Source organism: Gallinula chloropus (assembly GCF_964237585.1).
Source record: "Gallinula chloropus genome assembly, chromosome: 1".
NCBI classification, from domain to species: domain Eukaryota; kingdom Metazoa; phylum Chordata; class Aves; order Gruiformes; family Rallidae; genus Gallinula; species Gallinula chloropus.
Window position 1 is genome coordinate 147,896,853 of NC_140085.1, and position 20,180 is coordinate 147,917,032.

The following is a 20,180-nucleotide window of genomic DNA, read 5'->3' on the forward strand; positions in this document are numbered from 1 at the left end:
AAAACCTGGAATGGCCTAAGAGTTACATTACCACACAGCTAAGAAAGCAGTCTGAGGGCAGCAAATGTAATTGTTCTCTCATGCTTCGTGTATTTGTCTCTGACATCCTGTGCTCAATGTCCTGCACGCTGGCAAGGCCTCTATCTGCAACTGTACCCAAGATGGGTGAATATAAAACTCCCCGACTCTCTGCTACAGCTGGAAAAGAGGAGTCTCCCCTCACTGGGAAAAGATAATGTCTCTCCGTGGGTATATTAGACATTGCTCTACTGTGCCAGAAATGACTAATAATACTTTTCTAACCTATATCAGGCATAGGGAGACCTCAGATATATATTCTTAGGTAGCTCAAACACACCATGCCAATCCCATTGCACAGTGCTGCTCCTGCTCCTGGGCTCAGCCTCACGTTACTGAAGGTTATCCATCGAGCCATCTTGCGGGGAAGGGAGGTTATCCTGAAGCATGGCTGCAGTGATGGAGGCTGGGGCATGGCCCGCACAGCAAAGCTGGCTAGCAGAACTGGGTGGCTATGCTGTGTAGTAGGAGCATACTTTCAAGCGAGGGGCTGCAGCACAAAAGAACAATTCCTGTGCTAGACTGACTGCTGTGGATCAGTTTGGAAGCAGCAGATATGGGCAACATTTGCTCTCTTATGTAAACATGCTTATTTTTGTAAAGACTTGGACCTATCATCTCAGAAGGGTGAGATCATTTGCAACTGGGAAGACTTGCGTTATCTTCTGATGGATTGGTCTGACAAGTTGCCATAGAGGCTTCAAATAACTTAGAAAACCGGTAACCATTCCTACGCCCTGTCCCTGCACCTCAGCTGAAGCTCTTAAAGTTGGCTACAAGTTAAAGCAGCCCTCAAGCTACCTTTTTATTTGTTGGGTCTAAGCCAGGAGAGGCAAAGCACAAGGCATACATCAGCCTCTGTGCTGAGGCCAGCGTTGCCAGCCTGATATATGTCTTCTGCTGTGCTAACTCCATGGTGTGCATGCAGGAACTTCTGGTCACTCCTCACACGGTGCTTGCCTGCCCAGAGGAAAAAAGACCTTGTCAGCCCTGTCTTGTTTTCTAGGCAGACATTTTTTCCCCTGTCCTCTGGGGATTTTTTTTCCTGTTGTATTAATGATCTAAAACCTGTCATCTCTGGCAGAGATTGTTCAGAGGCACTGAAGGACATGGCTGCATCTCTGCATAGTCCCACGTTCCCTGCGTGGTGACACCCACTTCGGTCTGGTGGGAGGAGGGTGGTCACTGAGGTCCTTTCCTCCAGACCTGCGGTGGGGAGAGACCTAGTCCCTAGACTAGGAGGGGCTGAGACACTCGGGAGGACGTGGGGTTTCTGAACAACTCTGGTTCAAAGGAAGAACCTGGGATTTCGGGAGGAACAAGGCTGCTCCCTGCCTGAGGAGGAGCATCAGGCACAGCTGTGCAGGTGAAACCCCACTGAAGTCTGCCGCGGAATTCTCAGTGATCCTGACAGCATCTGGATTCGAGCCATGACACACAAAGAGTGCTCTCAATGCGGCAGTTGACAGAATTAATAAAAGGGGATCATGTAGATAAAACCGGTGTGTGTTCACTGCACTCAAAGGAAGTAGGTGTATAATTTCCCTGTACCACCAAACAATACCACCGCCAGCACTGCAAACCTACCCTAACATAAACCCATACGTAGCAGCCTGACCAGAAACCTTCAAATTCTCTCAAAAATAGCCAAATCCTAGCTCGGAGCCTGAAATGCAACGCTCTATATATTCTGAGTAATGGAATAGTCACTAGCACACTAACAATAATAGTTCACAATTAGTGAAAATACAAAGGCTGCTGTAACCTTTGCTGTACCAAAGGGCTTATTTGTAGTCTGCTGCTTGCATCAGAATGACACGTTACAGAAAGATGAAGGGAGCCTGTCAGAGCCCATTTGAAAAGTCACTTCTTCTAGACAAGGCTGTCTGCTTTCATCCCTTTTTGCATTATCAGGTGAACTGCTGGCACCAGGTATTCAAGGAATTTCAGAGGGAAGGAGGAGAGCACAGTATTTCTTTGTCACCGTGATAGATTTGACAGAACATTTGGGCAATATATCCAGCATCCTGTCACACAAATTGAAATCTTTGGAAAGCCAACAGGCTTTAAGAACAATACGCAGCTTACCCTAGGCCTGGGATATTAGGTTATGACCAGATCCCTCTTTTGCTTGTGAATCACTCACTTTCACTTTTTAAAAGCATTTAGAGAACTAGGGTTTGGGGCAGTTCTGCAACAGTCTGCCTGGCTTCCTAATGGAAGTGTTCACATCCGTTCTTCTTTGCTCCCACATGCATCTCAGGGAACAGATTTTCTCTGCTAAAGATGGAGCAACTCCCCAGACTGTTGTACTTGTCTCAGAGACAAGTAACTGTGCTTGCCAAGCCTGTTGTGTGTGTGGTGTGTGGTCAGCAGGCAGTGGTGTCAGGAGAGGTCCTGGGCTTCACCAAAGGGGCAGGCTTGGCGCTGATGTCTGGAGGCGAGACAAGAGAAACACCGGCTGCTGTGCCAAGTGATGTGGGCACCCTTCCTTCGGGGTGTTGGCACCCAACGAGCAACCTAGCAAGATCTTTGAAGTATCAAGCTGCTGACAGCGCTATTTAAGATCCGTAAACAGGCATCTTATTCAAACCGTGGTTATGGAAGAATCCTTGGTGCTTGGGAAAGGGGTGTTATCAAGCTAGAGTTTAGGGATTGCAGGACCGCAAAGGACTGCCTTGGTGCCTGCAAAGTGACCATACAACAAAAGTCCCACTGCTCTTTCTAGATTGAATACTCTAGCCATCTCCATGTTGCACAACCCAGAGCCCATTTGTGTAACTACATTTCACTGGCTGCTATATTCCCATAACACCTAAAACATCATCCTTCCATTCACACACTCCAAATGGAAAGGGAAAATATTTATGAGCACAGTGCTGTTTTTTCTACCCTGCATTATGAAGCCAGCAGCAGGGTGGGATGAACAAGCCTGCTCTTACAAACAATTTTTATATCCTCTTGTAAAAGCCTTTTGTATGTTTTGGGATTGAAACTATATGAACAAGACTGAAAATACAGCCCTTTCCATTGCCTTCTCTCCATTTGAATGACCACACACCATCCAATTGTACACTGCTCCTCAGTAGCCCATCATGATGTGTTGGACAGGTACAAACTTTGGACTTCTGCACTTCCATGGCATCCTGCATAAACTCATAGGACCCTCTAAAGAGTATGCTGACCTTGAAAATATCCATCAGTAAACACGTCCAATAAAAACAAGGATGGTCCTCCATTCTGATGGATTAATTCTTCCTTTCTTCTGCTGCCTATTCCCAAGGCACAGCTTGTGAATGCTCCTAACCCTGTCATACTCTGCCCATTTTTATTTTCGAGTCAGAAAAGTATGCGTACTGCAGAAAAGACCATTTCCATGCCAACTCCAGGCTTTCAAACTTCATCCATCTTTCTGTCACTTTGCCCAAAGAAGCGATACTTTAGAGAGGGCAAAATGTCTTCTCACCTACTTGGAAATCTGAAAGCTCATTTTTCCCTATTTTTTCCTCACATGGTTGATCTTTTGGGGAGAGATAAATTATGGGTAAGCTGTGGAAACTTCTTCCTTGGCCATTGTTAGGAAGCATGCAAAGAGTTGCATTGCAAGATCACAGAATCACAGAATCACAAGGTTGGAAAAGACCTTTAAGATCAGGCCCAACCATTCCTGTCCTATGCTAAACCATATCCCTAAGTACCTCATCTACCCGTCTTTTAAACACTTCCAGGGATGGTGACTCAACACCCTCCCTGGGCATACTCTTCCAGGCCCTGACAACACTTTTAGTAAAAAATTTTTCCTGATCTCTAATCTGAACCTGAATCTCGCCTTAAAGTGTCTAAGTGTAGCTCACCATACTTCTAGGTTCCCATCAGGAGCAAAGCAGACCTCTGACTCAGGTCAAGAACTTGTTCCCCTCCACATACATGGAATAATATTATTTTCCCCTGGCCATTTTGGAGGAGAACTGGATAGCACAGGGTTGGTTGCTTTGTTCTACAGGATCAGGTTTTCTGGTGATTGCAAAGAAGGTACCGAAGCTTGCATGAGCAAGCTTGCCAGTCTGTACCTGCTCAGGGCCTTTACCCTGTGCTGTGCAAAGAATGAAACCAGAAACTCTCCCAGGTATCAGTGGCATTAAGAGGAGGAAGCAGAAGGTGAAACACTGTGTCTAAGTGGCTCCTTGATAAGAGGATTAATGTGAAACCATACGCTTTGCTCATTTAGCTTTTTCCTTTTTTTTTTTTTTGGTGAGGAAACATAAAACGCCACTGTAATTGTACTTTGGCCTGTGGGAATAACATCCCAGAAATAACATCCCTACTTAAATTCTAGCAGCTTAAGATCTCTGTGGGGCTGCTTCTTTCACTGGAAGACCTATAATTATCCACACATTGTGGCATTGAGCAGTAATCCTTAGGAAGCCCATATTTTCCCCTGAGCACTGTATCCCAAACACACAGGTAGGCAACACGCTGCTGTTCACCCTCCTGCACAACCCAGGCAGCACAGGGGGTTGGAAATCCTCCCCAGGACAACTTGCTGGGCTCTTTGGCAAGGACACCTGCTGGGACACCTTGCTGCTCTTGTCTGTACTGTGTCTCACATTGCAAACATTCTACACTCGAAGCCCTAAAGCTAAGGCGGTGTGGTTTGGGATGCCTTTTCCCTTTCTTTTAGCTTTGGGGTGAAGAAAGAAAGTAGTTTTCCATTTAGGAAGGGTGGGAAGCCACTAAGCCAAGCACTCCTTTCCTTTGGGTGGGTAACATCTCCTCAGTACAACTGTGATGGGGATGGCTCGCTGGTGCAGCTCCAGGTCTGGCAGTCTGTGTCTTCAGGACAGCTAATGCTGCCCTGGCACATCTGGAGGGGATACTCCCAGGGAGCTGTACTGGTCAAGCTGAAGACTGAGTTCAGGTGGGGTGAAACAGCACATCTGAAGAAGACCTGGTTAAAAGTTATTTCCCAGTGGTTTTGGGAAATATTTTAGGATCCCTTAAAATAAATAAGCAACTTTCTCAAGTGAGTAATTTTCTCAGGTGAAGTACCATAAACATATAAACTGTTTCACTTAGCAAATCCTCCATTTGAATTCGTTTGTATTTTTCAAAGCCTTTTCCCATTTTTATTGTCTAAAACTCTTTTCCACATCAGAATTGAATGTATAAATGGTTTCAGTTGCTTAGAAACAGTGCTGGCAGGGTTTGCGTGTGTGTGCGAACAAATCACTGGCTGAAAAGACTGCCCCTTTCTATGTAAAACCTTTACTGAAATCCATGCAAACTCCTCTGAAAGTGGCCTGGAGAGCTCTGCAGTGGTGGACATGGCTGATGAGACCAGTCCTCATCTTGACACACTTCAGTCTCTGAGACAAAAGTACAGACAGTCCTCAGATGTGCCAGACTTCATCCCCCGTACAATTTCCTCTGAACTACCATCCAGCCTAAATTTATGTTTAGAAAGATATTGAATCCCAGGTGTGACAGTTCCTCTCTGACTTCTGATGGCAATTACCAGGAATGAAAGCTCTCCAAGGCTCAGCATTCTCAGCAACACTGCTTCAGACAGCCCTTGAGTTACACCCCCTAGTTTCAAGTGCAAGGTAAAGTAAACTATGTTTTTTACAAACACTTCATTACTACAGATCAATGCCACCAGACACTCAAATTTGCTTTTCCCAGATTCCATGTAATGGAAACAAAGAGGGTTTCTGTAAAGTACTGGAAGTTTGGGGTCAAGGGCATGAAGGCATGTGGGAGGTGTAATGCTCTGCTAGACTTTGGAATGTGATTACTCCTCACAAGAAGTATTGCATGTTGATCCTCACCAGCCTAATACCACTGCAAGAGACAAATCTGTGACCTGCCTCAGCTGCACATATACTTGTGTAGACGTCACGTGTCTTTATGCAAGAAGTGGATACAGAGAGAAGCAAATTTTGACTAAAAGAAGAGGTCAAGTTTTTCTGAAATTCCCAGTGACGTTCCGCTCCGTGATAACACTCAGTTGAAGGTTTGGGAAAAAATTTACATTAAATTAAGTCACTGCAGTAGGTCAGTCTGGAAAAAAGCATTTTGCATTGCCAGACAGGTGCAATTTCTTATCTAGCAGTTGTAGTACGTGTTGAAGTAAATCTCATTTTACTTGCTCAGTAATGCCACGGGCCTGATCCTGTTCCAGGCTTCTTTGGAAACATAAAGGTAAGCTACACAACATTTAAGAAACTTGTAATTAAAAAAAAATTAAAAATAGAGTGAGCTCAGTTTTTAGATGTTCAATGTTTCTGGAGCTAGAACTCAAAAAAAACCTGCTTTGATCTTGTCCCTCAGCCAATATTTTGTTCTATTCTCTCTATGATATCCTTAAAAAAAAAAAAAAAAATAATTGGTCCATATTTGTGATATTGAAGTATCTACTTAATTCTGAGATTCTATTAGGGTGTTGCAAAGAGATCATGCATACATCCAAATTAGGAATCCACGAGATGCAGTAGCAACTGTAAAAGTTGTGGTTAGCTGGAGATCTGGGAACCACTGTGGTGGTTTTTCAAGACAGAAGAAATGAATGAGGTATGTAGGGAAAAAAGAAATAATCTGATGACCAAGGAGATGATCATGAGCTTTCTGGAGCTGTTAACTAAGCAATTCTTCTAGTTGCTGGACTCAAGAAGGGCTCGACACAGTTGCCCATGCATGGTTTCCTGGAGCCATTGGAGATGTCTTATGGCACCCTGCCTGACCCTGGTGTGCCACACTGAAAGACTGCATGTCCCCTCCAGGTCTTGCGTCAGGCCTGCCAGTCTCACATGGACATCTTATATACACAGCACATCTTCAATGGCAGTAACCACACACAAGCAGGCAAATGAATGCAGCTCTTCAGAAGGACCTTCTACTTGTTTGAAATCACAGGCAGAAAAAAGCAACAGTGAAAGATCTCATTCTTCACACCACATAGAAAGAGGATGCAAAGCAATTTTGTGATTTCACATTATCATGGCAGTCAGGGAAAGAAAATTGACATAAAGCTCCAGTGATCAATGTCCACACAATTACATATTCCTACACAAAATGAGTGTGAAAATACAATTTTTCTTACTTTCTCCCTGCATGCTCTTGCTGGTCACCAGAGAAAAGAATCACATCATAGGAAATATTGTCATACAGTGTCAAACTGTCTGTCTTTATACCTATAAAGTGACCATTTATGTAGGGATTATATGGTATGATAAATAAAAGTCATCAAAGATGCTGTTCCTCTGACTTTAAAGCAGAACTGCATTTTGAGAGTAGGATAAAAAAATCTGGGGCCTCACACAGCAGATTTACTGTTGGCTAAAAGGGGACAGGCGTGAGAGGCAAAGACAAACCTGGAAAATCCTCATTTTCTTGAGAAAATTAAACCTGTTAATGGTGTCCATGGTGACCAAGGCTTCTTAGACCTCTCCAACTCTTCCTGAAAATGTCCTTATCACAACTTTTTCATGACAATGACTGTGACAATGAATGTGCAAGTTGCACAGGGCAGAAAGAAGCTAAGGAACAAAACCTCCGTTGCCTCAACTATGCACTGACCAGTGCCGTCCTCGAGGCTCTCTGACTGAAATCTTCAGGTGCATCCACGTTCTATCATTTAATTTTGAGCAAAAACTACTGTGTGGTCACACTGTTTCTCACTCCCTTCTTAATAGCTAGAAATCAACATCCCAAATACCCTCTTAAACCACACTGTCTGGCAGTTATTTTACAGTATAGGCAAACATTTGAGTTTAGTGTTAAATATGCTGGGTGTTGTACAGTACACAAATAAAGGCTGTCTCTTCCTCAAAGATCTTACTGTCTGAAAGATAAGAAGATGAAAGAGTGCTCGGGAAGATGAGTAACTGGGGGGGCTGTGAGAAGGATTCACTTCAGTTAAAACATAAAAACCTCTCATCTCCTGGAAACCCCTTAAAGAACATACAGATTTTTGTGCTAAAAATATATATCTTTTGTGTATCACGGTTTTGCAATTAAAAAAAAAAACATAAGAAAAAAATGTGACGCTGTTGATATTTACTTGTGCCTGGTTTTGGTAGGACTTAGGTAGTGAGTTGCTGGTAATTCTCCCGACCCCCCAAGCTGGCCACAATGCTGCAGCCGGTCTCTGAACGTAACCAAAGGCTCTCACCAAAACCGCTGGTCCTGCTCTGAGCGAAACACTTGCACATCAGCATCCTGATATCCCTTCTCTTCCATAAACAACTTGTCGAGTTTTGACCTTGAGGGGAACTGGAGGGAGATTTTTCTGCCATACACAGATGTCTGTCGTGTATGGAAAAAGAATTTCATTTAAATACAAGAAATCGATGGACTTCTTTTTTCTTGCACAGACTTAGGAAAGTTATGAGTCACAAAGTAAACAGAAATAAATATGATGTAATCAGCATATGTGACTTTCCATGATTCAGTTTTGCAAATATTTCTCTGAACTGAACCTATCTGTCTTCAGACATCAAGCACAGGTTAAACCCAAGGACCCCCTGATCACAAGGGCACCAGATGGCTCTCTCCCTGAGAAGGAGTCACCGAAGAGCAGGCTGCTGGGGCACAGAGGCAGGGTGCTCAGCACTGCCCTGAACCTCTTGCTCATTTTTACCTCTGATTTTCTAGAAGCAGAGTTTATTGTTATTGGAGACAGAAGGACTCAGCATCAGGTAGCACAAACTTTTCTAGGCTACAGATACTGCACGGGGGACATCCCCAGGCTGGAACTTCTTTGTATGTCACTTCCCAGATGACAATTGCATCCCACAAAGAAAGGACAAAGATTAATTTCTCTTTCACTCGTAATGTGGTGTAGTACACATCATATGGTGCCTCTGTTGGTTTTGGGATCATACCAGCATAGCTTGTTCCTCAAGCAATGTTTGAGATCAGACTTACCCCAGATCACACAGACGATAGATCTGACTTTCCCTTAGCAATGCCAGAACAGTTGTGATACTAACTGGGATGATTTAGCTGCAGCCTCTCTTTGTCAAGCATGAGCAAAATGCCACATGCATATGAAATGAGTGATCCCCAGCATAATGAAGTCTTGTTCCCCTTGTTTGTGCAGAGAGACAAAGCACGCTGTTACTTTGCGAAGCCAAGCGACACGCTTGGAGCCATCCATGTTTTCATTTCAGGCCAGTGAAAACCAGATTTTCCTTTTGCTGAGGTAGCTGGAAGGTTGGTGGAGTGGGAGGCAGCCAGTGCCAAGGTAAAACTATGCACGTGTCTTGTCATATGTCTTCAAGTGATACATTCCAGGGCTTTTCTTCATGTAATCATCCAGAGATACATAAGCTACCACTTAGTAATAAGTAATTGTCTTTTTAAGCAGCACAGCTAAAAGATAATCTGTGCTACAAAATTCCTAGTGGCAACAACATCCAGAATTTTTTACATGTAAAATCATGAAGCTCCTGTGGTGCTTTTGAAGTTTTCACACACACACACACACACACACACACACGTATTTACTTAAAAACTACTATGCAAACAATAAACGCTCTTGTACGTGTCTGGTCCTTCAAGGAACAACACGAGTAGTTCTGCACTTAACTACACAGGCTCTGTCCTCACAAATTTCACCTAGCTGGTAACATTTTTGAACAATGGGTTTATCTATCAATGCAAATAATTAAAGGAAAATAAATATCTGGGTTTAGTATTGATTAGTCTTCTCACCAAAAATTAGGTCACTAAAGAGTTGTCTGTAGGAAAGAGGCTTAACGAAGACACTTAGAAGGGAAAAAGCCCAACACAATGCCTTTTTCTTTTGCTTCTCTAATTGCTGCAGATGTTGTGTAGTCACACCTATGAAAAGTTAAATATTATGTCTCTGGAACATTTTTGATCTTCATTAATTATAGCTCAGAAAAACTTGCAAAAAGCAGCATGCCTCTTTAATACAAATAAGATTAATTGCATGGCTGTTCAGAAAATGAACCCCCAGTAGTTAAACAAAAAAATGTTTGTCTTTAAGCAGCCCTTGGATGATTTTTTTTTTTTAAACTGTTACAGGAAGTGAAGAGGCTGCCAAATTACCATGCCCGTGAGCCCCACTCTCATTATCAGCCTAAACGAACGCACACACCCCGCTACTTTCATCCTCTTCCAGGTCCAAGAAAAAGAAAAAGGAGGCATAAAAAAACCCAACCTTCCACACAAAGAGGTGTCTCTGAAGTCTGGAATGCAGCCTGGCTGTTTGAAGACAAGATTTATACCTGACACCCTCCTTTAAGCTCATTGTCGAGACTCGCCTGCGTTCAAATCAACCGCAGACTGGCTGCTGCAGGTACTTCATCTTACAACCACCACATCATCTGAAGACAAATACACCAGGAATTGCTATCACTTTGAGGTGAAAAAAAAAGAGAAAAATATCAAAAAAACCAACCCCCTGATGCAGGTAGTGGGTGGGGGGAAAAACAGACGGGCAAGAAGGCGTGCATGAGGCGTGCCCAGGGAGGGAGCTGGAGATGGCCAACAGACTGTGGCATGGGGCATGAGTATGAAAGGGGTTTGGCTGCCTGTGCAGGTACCTGTGTTTCAGCACAGCATCCCCTCACCTTCAGCAGCTGGGCTGTGGGACCAGCCACAGGGTGGGATGCCTACACTGATGTCACTGCTGGGGAAGGGACAGCATGTTGGCTGCCTGTGGAAGACTGAAAGGTGTTCGATTTGGTGAAAGGTGACGAGAGGGAGTGTGGCATCGTGCCATTCCTATGGTTTCTGAGTTAAGCCTGGGTTGCACATTTTAGGTATACCCATTTTCTCCCCCAGCAAGCTGTGGTTTAGACACTTTCATTCAGCCTCTGGAAGAAACCCTTGGTAGTTAAGGACTTAGTTTTACACTGAGCCTGTCTGATGGGAGGTGAAGCCATAAAGCACTGAGATATATGAAGCAAACAACGTGAGGGAGAGAAGACAGTGATTGGGACAGTGTCAGGACATAGCAAATCACAACTGAATATCATAGAATCATAGAATCACCTGGGTTGGGAGACACCCTTAAGCCTAACCCTGCCTAGTCCATCTCTAGATTGTGTCCATAAGTACTTCATCTACACACCTTTTAAATACCTCCGGGGATGGTGACTCCACCATCTCACTAGGAAGCCTGTTCCAGTACCTTACAACCCTTTCAGTAAAGAAATTCTTCCTAACCCAAATCACCCCTAGTACAATTTTATGCCATTTCCTCTCACCTATTGTTTGTCACGTAGGAGAGGAGACCAACCCTGACATCTCTGCAACTACATTGCAGGTAGTTGCAGAGAGCCATAAGCTCTCCCCTCAGCCTCCTTTTCTCAAGATTAAAAAGCCCCAGCTCCCTCAGCCGTTCCTCACAGGACTTGTGCTCCAGACCCTTCACCAGCTTCGTCACCCTCCAAGCTCAGGCTGCTGAAACTCCAGCACTAGCAGGTGTTGCACTAATGACCGAAGGCTTTCAAATGACAAATGGCTGAAAAAGTCTGTCATAAAGAGAGAATAACACCCGGAAATTTGCAAAGATATTTATTGCCTACATTGTTTTATCAAAGGCCCAATAAAAGTTGGGGAGTCAGGACACCATTCATGGTGCAGAACCAGTTAAGAGGCATTTTCCAGAGTGAAGATTTACCATGGCATTTGGAATAATACTGCATTAATCCATGGCATTCAAAAACATTTGTGAAGAGGTATTCTGAAATCCCACTGACAGAGAAAAGAAAGCAGAAAAAACGATATTATAGCTTGTTAATATAAAACTTAACGTCAAGCATTTCATAATGCCTATCTGATCCTGGGACCAGAAAGCAGTATGGGGTTTACATCAAAACTAAGGAAGCTTGAGAGCTGTTCTAGCATCACAGATTGACCCTGCCATTGGGGATGACCCCTCAGCACGTTCTGGACTTAACCCAATGGAAAGCTCTAGGTTTGGTTTCCCGATTCTCCTTTTTTTGAGCAGTTCAGAGCCAGGCCTTTATGGGGCTTCCTCCAAAATTTCTGGGCTCACAGGGATATTTGGGATGTTGAGATCTGGGAAAAAGGAGCTGATTTAATCCATTTCAGTTATAGAGCACTTTCTATATTTAGGTTTTAAAATTACATTTTATTAAGAATGCAAATGATGAGCATTTCTAGGACTCCAGGTACTTGCATGTCCCAGCTAGTACATAAACCTCATGCCTTTACAGATCTGAATAAAGCTGGTTATATTTGCAGCAGATTTAAAATAGAGCAAAAGGGAGGGTGGGGAGAGAGCCTGTTGAACATCTACCCACTAGCATGGGAGGAGAAACATCTACACTCAAGCTGAACTGACACAATTGCCTGTGAAGCTGCACCATCAATCACAGTTTGGCCACAGGTATCCTGTTCTGTTTTCACATCTGAAAGATTTACCATTTATACTTCTTTATTTCTTTTTTTTTTTTCCTGTGGGTGTTTTGTTGTTTGTTTTATTGTTTGTTTTGGTTTTTTCCTTGGGGGATGATGTCTTCTATCTGGTGCCAGCTAGAGGTTCTCAGAGAAATCAGTTTCATCAACCTGTGCCCAATGTATTGAAAAATGGAGCGTTGCTCCACAGCAGCAATCACAGGAATCCGTTGCGGACACTTAGCCTGGAGCCTCCATAATTTCCGACACTGAGCGTCTGAGGAAATAGCATTCAGTATTTCATTCTGACATTTCAGCTCTTGACAGCCCTACACAATGCTGCTTGAACCCTAAGTCAAATGCAATAAATGGAGCACAGCTTTGCAAAAAAAAGAACCCCAAAACAACAACAAAAAAAAGAAACAAAAAAAGACAGCATAAGCAAGGCCAGTTCAGCTTGTCCTGTCTCACAGGGAGCCACAAGAGATGGAGACAGAAATATGGAGCTCTAGGCAGTCACTCCGTTGCCTGTTAAAAGTAACTTGTGATTTTCAAGAAGTAGTTACAGGTGTCCCAGCCTAATGAGAGCACCAGCAATGAATTAGGTAGAAAATGCTCTGGGTCACCCAGCAATTCCTCCTCCAGACCACAGAAAGACAACTTTCCCCCCATCCTCCAAAAACGTTTGCTATTTTTGTCCTTGTTCAGTCCTTTGCCTCATAATAATTCACTTTCTTCCTCAAGACACTCATTTTCTGGTGCCAATGAGTCCTTCTCTTCACCCCTCTTGCTGCCTTTCCTCACTCCATCCCTGATGGAGCAGCACGTCAGTGGAAAGCAGCCCTCTTCCCCCTGCCCAGAGCCCATGTTGCTCCCACAGCCACTGTTTGTGTCTCCACTGCTTTTTATGTCCCTGGGAGCCCAAACGGGACTTGAGCATCTCTTCCTCCCTCCCTCCCGTGGGCTGCATCCTGATCACAACGCATGCCCTTTGTGTGGCCGTTCTCTGTGCTGTTCAACTCCACTGTGAACCAAAGGTGGCAAAGACACGCTGGGCATGTCCTGCCTCTGGATCAGAATAATCCCACCTGGAGCGAAATCCCAGGCAACTCACCCTCACCTGCTTGGGGCCCCACTGCCACCAGGGCAACGTGATATCGGCCTCTGTCTGCAAAGGGGTGGGTAACGTGAAAATCGTCCTGCAAAGTGAAATGCTTATGCCTCATGTTTATGTTTATGACTAGTGGGGGCGGCTCATGTTTATGACTGGTGGGGGCTGTGAGAAGAGCCCTTTCCTGCCTCCTGGCACATCCATTCCTCTCCAAGAGCCTAGTCCAGGCGGTCCCCTGGCATCCCCCAGGTCTGGGGTAGCTCTTAGAAGACAGCTTAGCCTGACTAAATGCATTGCCCTGTATAAACGGTAGAAAAATCACATTTGTAGCTGTATCAATGTATTCTATAGCAACCACCTATAACAGAAAATCATTTATTTCTGTGACTGTTTGCTTGGAGTAGATAAAGGGTTATAGAAACGTCATTTCTGGAAGACGCAACTATCAAGCAGGCAAGAGCAACTGAGGAACTACATTTCTTTTACAGCTTGTCTGAAATGTCACCCTGTGCAGAGGCCTGGGGGCATGTTTTAGTCATGTGCTTTAAGTGGTGAACAGTGAAACCTAATTCTTCTCCAAAAAAGGATTCAAGCAGGAAACTTGTTTAAAGGACAAAGCTTACCATGCATAGCAAGTGCTTGTGTTCACATGTGTGCTCAGGTTGCTTTCAGAGTTGGGTTTTGGCTTCTCTGCCTTCTAAGACATCTCCAAAAACTTATGTATGTGCCTAAGCACCCAATGTGTATGCTGCATCTCAACTTCCACACCAAGTGACAGCTAATTAAAACCATGCATATCAGAGACCTCATCCTTTCATGATAAACGATGCTATTGACAGATGAGTTATTTTTACCTTACACTCAATCGCATCAAAGCTCAGCCCACCAACACTACTAATAGGCTGCGTTTGTTACTCTTTTCCTGCACCATTGACAAGTGGTGAAAAGGGACCTGAACCCATATACATCGTATGTCAATTAAAACCATTTTGGTTTTGTTGTTGCACCATGACACGTGTACAGATCTGCAAGAAAAAAAAGGCCAGGAGGCGGTTTCTTGGCACCTCTGGGTGATGTAAGTGTAAAGCCTTAAGGAAACAACGACTGAGGTTGCCTGCTTGCATGGATCCAGTTCTGTACATTCTCCTTGCTTGGACTGTTGCATACAGAAAGCTGCCCACCTGAATCCCTGAGGTCCTGTTTATCTCCTACACATGTATACCTCTTGCATGAAGAAGCCAAAGCTGTATACAGAGCTACAAAATGGCTCTCCCTAATTTAGGTGCCTAATACAATTAACTTCTCCAAAAGGGGATAGCTTTAGTCTTAAAACACAAAGACCAGATTGTGCTGTTCTTGCTCTAAGAGCAGCATCAGCAGCTGAAATCAGTGGGCCCACTAAGAGAAAAGTGTACTAGCAGAGTTAACAAAGTGTCCTAAATGAAAACCAAATAGTCTATGATAAAAGTGGGGGTTTTTTTGAAGTCTGCCTTCTGTGTCCAGAAAATATTATAGCTCCTGTAGACCAGTTTTACTTCAAAGCCAGTTAAAAGCCTGGAAATGAAAACCTAAGACGACTGTAGTCATAGCACCTCTTACCCCTTCACTGAAGTTTTCCCCTGCAAGATATTGCTCCTAAATCTCAGCTCTGCTCTATATTTGCACTCTGTGTATCCGCTCTTGAACAAACTAAAAAGCATTGCTACTCTTCTTAGTAGGCACAAAAGGTTTGCATACAGGGTATGGTTAGCAGATTGCAGAGGAGTCTATGATTTCCACAGATCAATTTATTAGTGGAGTAGTATGACACACTGAGGAAAATTGGACAACATCAAATACTTTCTCTGTTAAATCTGGAAGAGGGAGCTGAACTTCAAACTCCTGTCTCAAGAGAGTGCCAAAACTGTGGGATCATTGGATATTTGAGGGGGACTTCTTTTTTTACTATTTCCCCCCTTTTTCGCTGCATTCCAAAGCAAATAGTGCTTGTGTAGCCATGATGTAATTTCTCACTAGCTGTCCTTGGCTTACCTGTGTAACCCCAGCCCCTCTCAGAGCAGCCCTGCCTGCTTGGATTGCACAGGGAGGAACCCAGTCCCTGAAGGTTTCATGATGCAGGTGGCCAGGACAAGCTTGGTGTGCTCCAGCACGGGATGAAGCAGCTTTGTGAGCCACCAAAAATTGCACATGGCAGCAAGGTGTTTGCAAATGTGGGGAGAATTTCAGTTGGAGTTGGCAATCAGCCATTAGACATTGATCCATCAGAAATCAACCTTCATCCATGGTGGAGCTACTTGTTTCTTAGCCATCGCTGATTTACACTAGCCTGGGCTAATCTCTAGCATATTTTTTCCATGAAAGCTCCCTGCTTCATCAGGGATCAGGGCAGATTCACAACAGGATGAGTGCAATGAAGGAATCAGTGCTCTTGTGGAAGCCACAAGACATGGCAGCATCCTTGCTACAGACAGAGCCTGGGGTGAGTGAGACATCTCAGAACAGGGATCCTCAAAAGGCAGCAGATATGCCTCAGCCATGGCCCTGCCAAGGCTTAGCCATTCAGTCCTCTGGGCTTACCCACAAACCCAGCCCAGGGGGTGCCTCCCACAGGCCATTTCTCTTTCACAAAACACAGCACATCTCTTTGCCCTGAATTGCCCCCCTCCTCCCCCATCCATGGGGCTGTGCAAGGCCACATACCTCTGCCTGCTTGCAAACAGCATTCTCCTTTGTTTGAACATCAGTTTGGAAAACTTACCCCCCTCCAACATCCGGCATCTGGGGGCAGACTGGGTGGGCTCCACAGAGAGGAAACAGCCTGGAGCCCCCAGCCAGGCAGCACAGCTACAGGGGGTCCCTCACAGGGCTGAGCATCTCCCTCCTGTTGATGCCCTTCTGCTTTGCATGAGACAGTTTTTTTCTCTTTTTCACTTAGACACATGACTCCCAAACCTGGTGACTGGGGCACCACCTGGGACGGGGTTTGGAAACTGGGCTCCAGTTCTTACTCTGACAAAAATTTAAATATCTTACACTGAGTATTCCCCAGAGCCCACATCTCCATACACCCTCACAAGTACCCTAGCCATCTCACAGCAGTAGTATTTTTCTTTTGCTCTCCAAATAGTCACTTACGCCTATGAAAATGTAACAGTCAAATAAAAAACAAAACAAAACAAACAACATAAAAAAAAACAAACAAAGGAGGGATGAACAGACTGTCCCAGATTCTATCCCCAAATACACAAGAGCTGGGGCTGGGGCCACCATTGTGAAAGAAACAGCTAAGTTCTCCCCAGGCTGAGGACACGTGGAGTCCATATCTCCCACCTGAGTTCCCTAGGCATGGGCTAAACATAACCGCATGGCCATTCCCATTGGCAGGACTCATGCCTGGCGTGTGGGTCTATTCATCGAGCACAGGCCAGCCCAGGTACAGCATGTCCAGAAGCACATGTTTCAGCATGCAAGGAACTCAGTGGATGCAAACGTGGGTGTTGAGGAATGTAGGTACCTCTGGGGTGAAGGGGCAGGTGAGCAAGATTTCTTAGGATCTCAATTTTGGACTTAAGTGTGTGAAGTGAAAGGTCTGTTGGGCATCCAGGTTCCTCTGTGAGATTAAGTACATGATGATCTAACAGAAAATATCTGCTTCTCACCTCAGAGTGCTCCCAAATCAGATTCAGACAGTGCCTGCTACTCTATGCACTTTTCACACACCCATCGCTAATTGCTCTTCTGTGATGATGGAAAAGAGTTTCATCTGTATATACGGAAGGGGCTGAAAGCTCCAGATTAAATATACTGCAAAGTTAAACACAACAGATTAGGAGCTCTCATCTGCTCTGCAAAAGTGGATATGTTATGAAGCTAAGCAAAGGTCTGTGTGCAATTCTGGTTAAATTAATTCAGCTAGCATCGGTAATGGCTGGAAAACACCACAGAGAGCAGCTTTCCTTACGTACAGGGGAACTCGAGCTACCTTTGCACTTGGTTTTGCAAGGGGAAAAGCAGATGCCTTTCTCCTTCATTGATTAAACCAGCACAGCAATTGAACCTCTTCTTTAAATTTTTGATCAGTTCAGTCACGGGCATAGGCAACAGCAAACAAAAGCACAACATCCACAGTTTGTTGAAAGAAGCAGCGAAAACACCCGTAACATCAGGGCTGAGGGAGCATCTCAAGCCTTTCCACTCAAGTCTTCCCAGCAAACTTGTTTTAAGAGGGGTGTACAGAAAGTTCTGAAGGAAAAAAACAAATCCAGACACCGTGCTTCCCTCTCATTTTCTTCACTTCTGTGTTTTAGAGCTCCAGAATAAAAAGCCACGCATGCGCATGAAAAATTACTTGAACACACACATAGTTCCACTGTTTCTTTCTTATTTCTGTTGCATATTTTTAAACATAAAACTCTGCCACGCTGCTTCTGTGCACCTCCGAAATTCTTCAGGGATGCTTGTGTAATTAGGGAGAACTTACTGACTTAATTAACCAGAGTACTTTGGAAAGGCATTAAAATCATGTAAGTGAGAGGCACACCCAAGGCTGTGCCGTGGGCGAGCAGCGTGTGGAGCTGAAAGCAAGCATCCCCCTCCAAAGAAGCCCGTGGCTCTACCAGCTGTAAGCCCATCACTTCGCAGTCGCAGTCTCCTACAGTGATGCCGTACAAAGCCTTTTGAGCCGCTACAAACCACAACAAGTTCTAAACTTGACTCATGTCTAGAACTCCGACTCGCTCGCTGTTACGGGCTTAGTCACTGCCAGCCCGACATGCATCTGCTAATCCTGCGGTATCCTCAGCACCGTTCCCTCCTGTGGGAAAGCCCTGGTTAGTCAGCCTCGCAGAAAGGTAGGGTATTGTGATATTTCTCTTACCATGGCGCTGCTTTGTTCTTCTTGCATTCCCATCTTAATGACGGCAGGGAGCTGTTGGCCTTCCACACTTTTCTTTGTGCCTATGTAAATGCACTGTTTGATGCTGAAGAGGCGGAGACGATTTCTAAGTCAAGGGGCAGGTGTGAGTGAAAGGAGCAACCCAACAGCCAAACTATTTGAAAAAGAAACCTTTAATGTCTCATCAGCTCAGCACTTGGGGGGAGAAAAAAAAAAAGAAAAAAGCACCTTCATAACTTGCCTTGAAAACTGGAAAAACAGGGTGTCTAGCTATAATTTAAGACATTAATAACAAGAAGAAATTGCAGTTCCCTGACATATTTTGACTTTTGTGGAGTGAAATTCTATCTTAAAACTAGGTCTGATTCTTAATACGTGAAGCGCTGTCAGTGACAAAGACATTACAGAAAGGTTGATTTGTTTCTCGTTCGCTAGGCAAAATTTCAATGTATTTGGAGAAAAGAGCCCAGCCTAATTTTTAGAGCACACCTGAAAGAAACTGGTCTTTCACTTTGGCAAACGGAGATACTGACGAGTATTGCGGCATAATCAGAAATTTGACCATACTTACAGTACTGTAACAACTTCACATGGGCTTCAGAGGTATTCAATGGCCACCCCTAAAACTGCAGCCTCGGGATGTGGCACCCCAATTAACCAATTCAGTTTCAGCAAAAAGCAGCTGATGAGTACGCACTCTTTCAGTACGGATGTCTTGTCACCAGCAAGCAAAGCTCAACGAAGCACGAACGCGTACGCATTGCCATGAAGGAACACAGGGCAATATAAGCCATGATTTATTTTTATTTCTATTTCAATTCCCACAATTTATTTTTATTTCCCTGATCCAGAAGAGATTTTCAAGCATGGAGTTAAAGTTTAAAGACATGAGTAGCTTATTCGCCTTCCGTGGGACAGCTTGCTCATTTCAAGCTGTGTGTATGTGCTTAATAATCTCTGCCATGAATGTCACGATATACAGAAGGGTCACCTACAGCCTCCTCTGTGCAAGCATCTTTACATCCATCATGGAAATCTCAAGAAATGGAAAGTCACATTTCCTATTGGGCTTCTTCCTTCTGCTGAAATCATCAACTTTCTACATGGCTGCCTCATCTAGAAATTTTTTATGATGCTAGTAGATAGACGGGCAAATGCAAGCATCCTGCTCCTTGCACCTTCAAAGCCATCATGTAAAGATAACAGTGTTTTCTTTTTAATCTTTTTTTCATTACTGAATATTATGCTTACAACAATCCTGCTTTGCTACAGATGGTTTCCTGTTGTTTCTGCCAAATGTGAAATAGCTATAAAACTTGAAAAGGTTTTGATGCTGTCACTGCATGAAAAATTGCATCTACGAGGGAAAATTAAATATGAGCCTTAGCCTTTAATTGCTTTAATCTTACTTAGTAAGTGAACTTTTTTACTCCCACCCCCAACTCAAAGCTTCCGATAACATGACCTGAAGGGAAAAATACAGCTACGTATTTTAGTCAGGTATAAAGCCTTCATTAACAAAAACAGAAAAAAAAAAAAGAGGAAGGGGAAGTAGATAATTCTCATGTCCAGACCAACCAAACAGCCACCAACTCCAGCTAACAAGAGCAGTGCCTTTGGCTCAGCTTCATAAAATATGTAAAGTCATTTCTGTTCGAAGACAGTGAAGTTCCTGTTTTCAGTGCTATTATAAGGAAATCTGTC

At 44.1% G+C, this 20,180-nt stretch overlaps 1 protein-coding gene across 1 annotated transcript in view; it reads right to left on the reverse strand.

Moving 5' to 3' along the window:
- The window catches only part of EDAR (ectodysplasin A receptor), a gene marked incomplete at both ends in the record, with an annotated part of 65,562 nt that extends 47,071 nt beyond the window's left edge, over nucleotides 1–18,491 (reverse strand). Inside the window, one exon of the mRNA XM_084279181.1 lies at nucleotides 18,459–18,491. Within this exon, the coding sequence (XP_084135307.1) occupies nucleotides 18,459–18,491 (33 nt within the window). The remainder of the gene's footprint in view (nucleotides 1–18,458) is intronic.
- Between the last annotated feature and the right edge of the window lie 1,689 nt (nucleotides 18,492–20,180).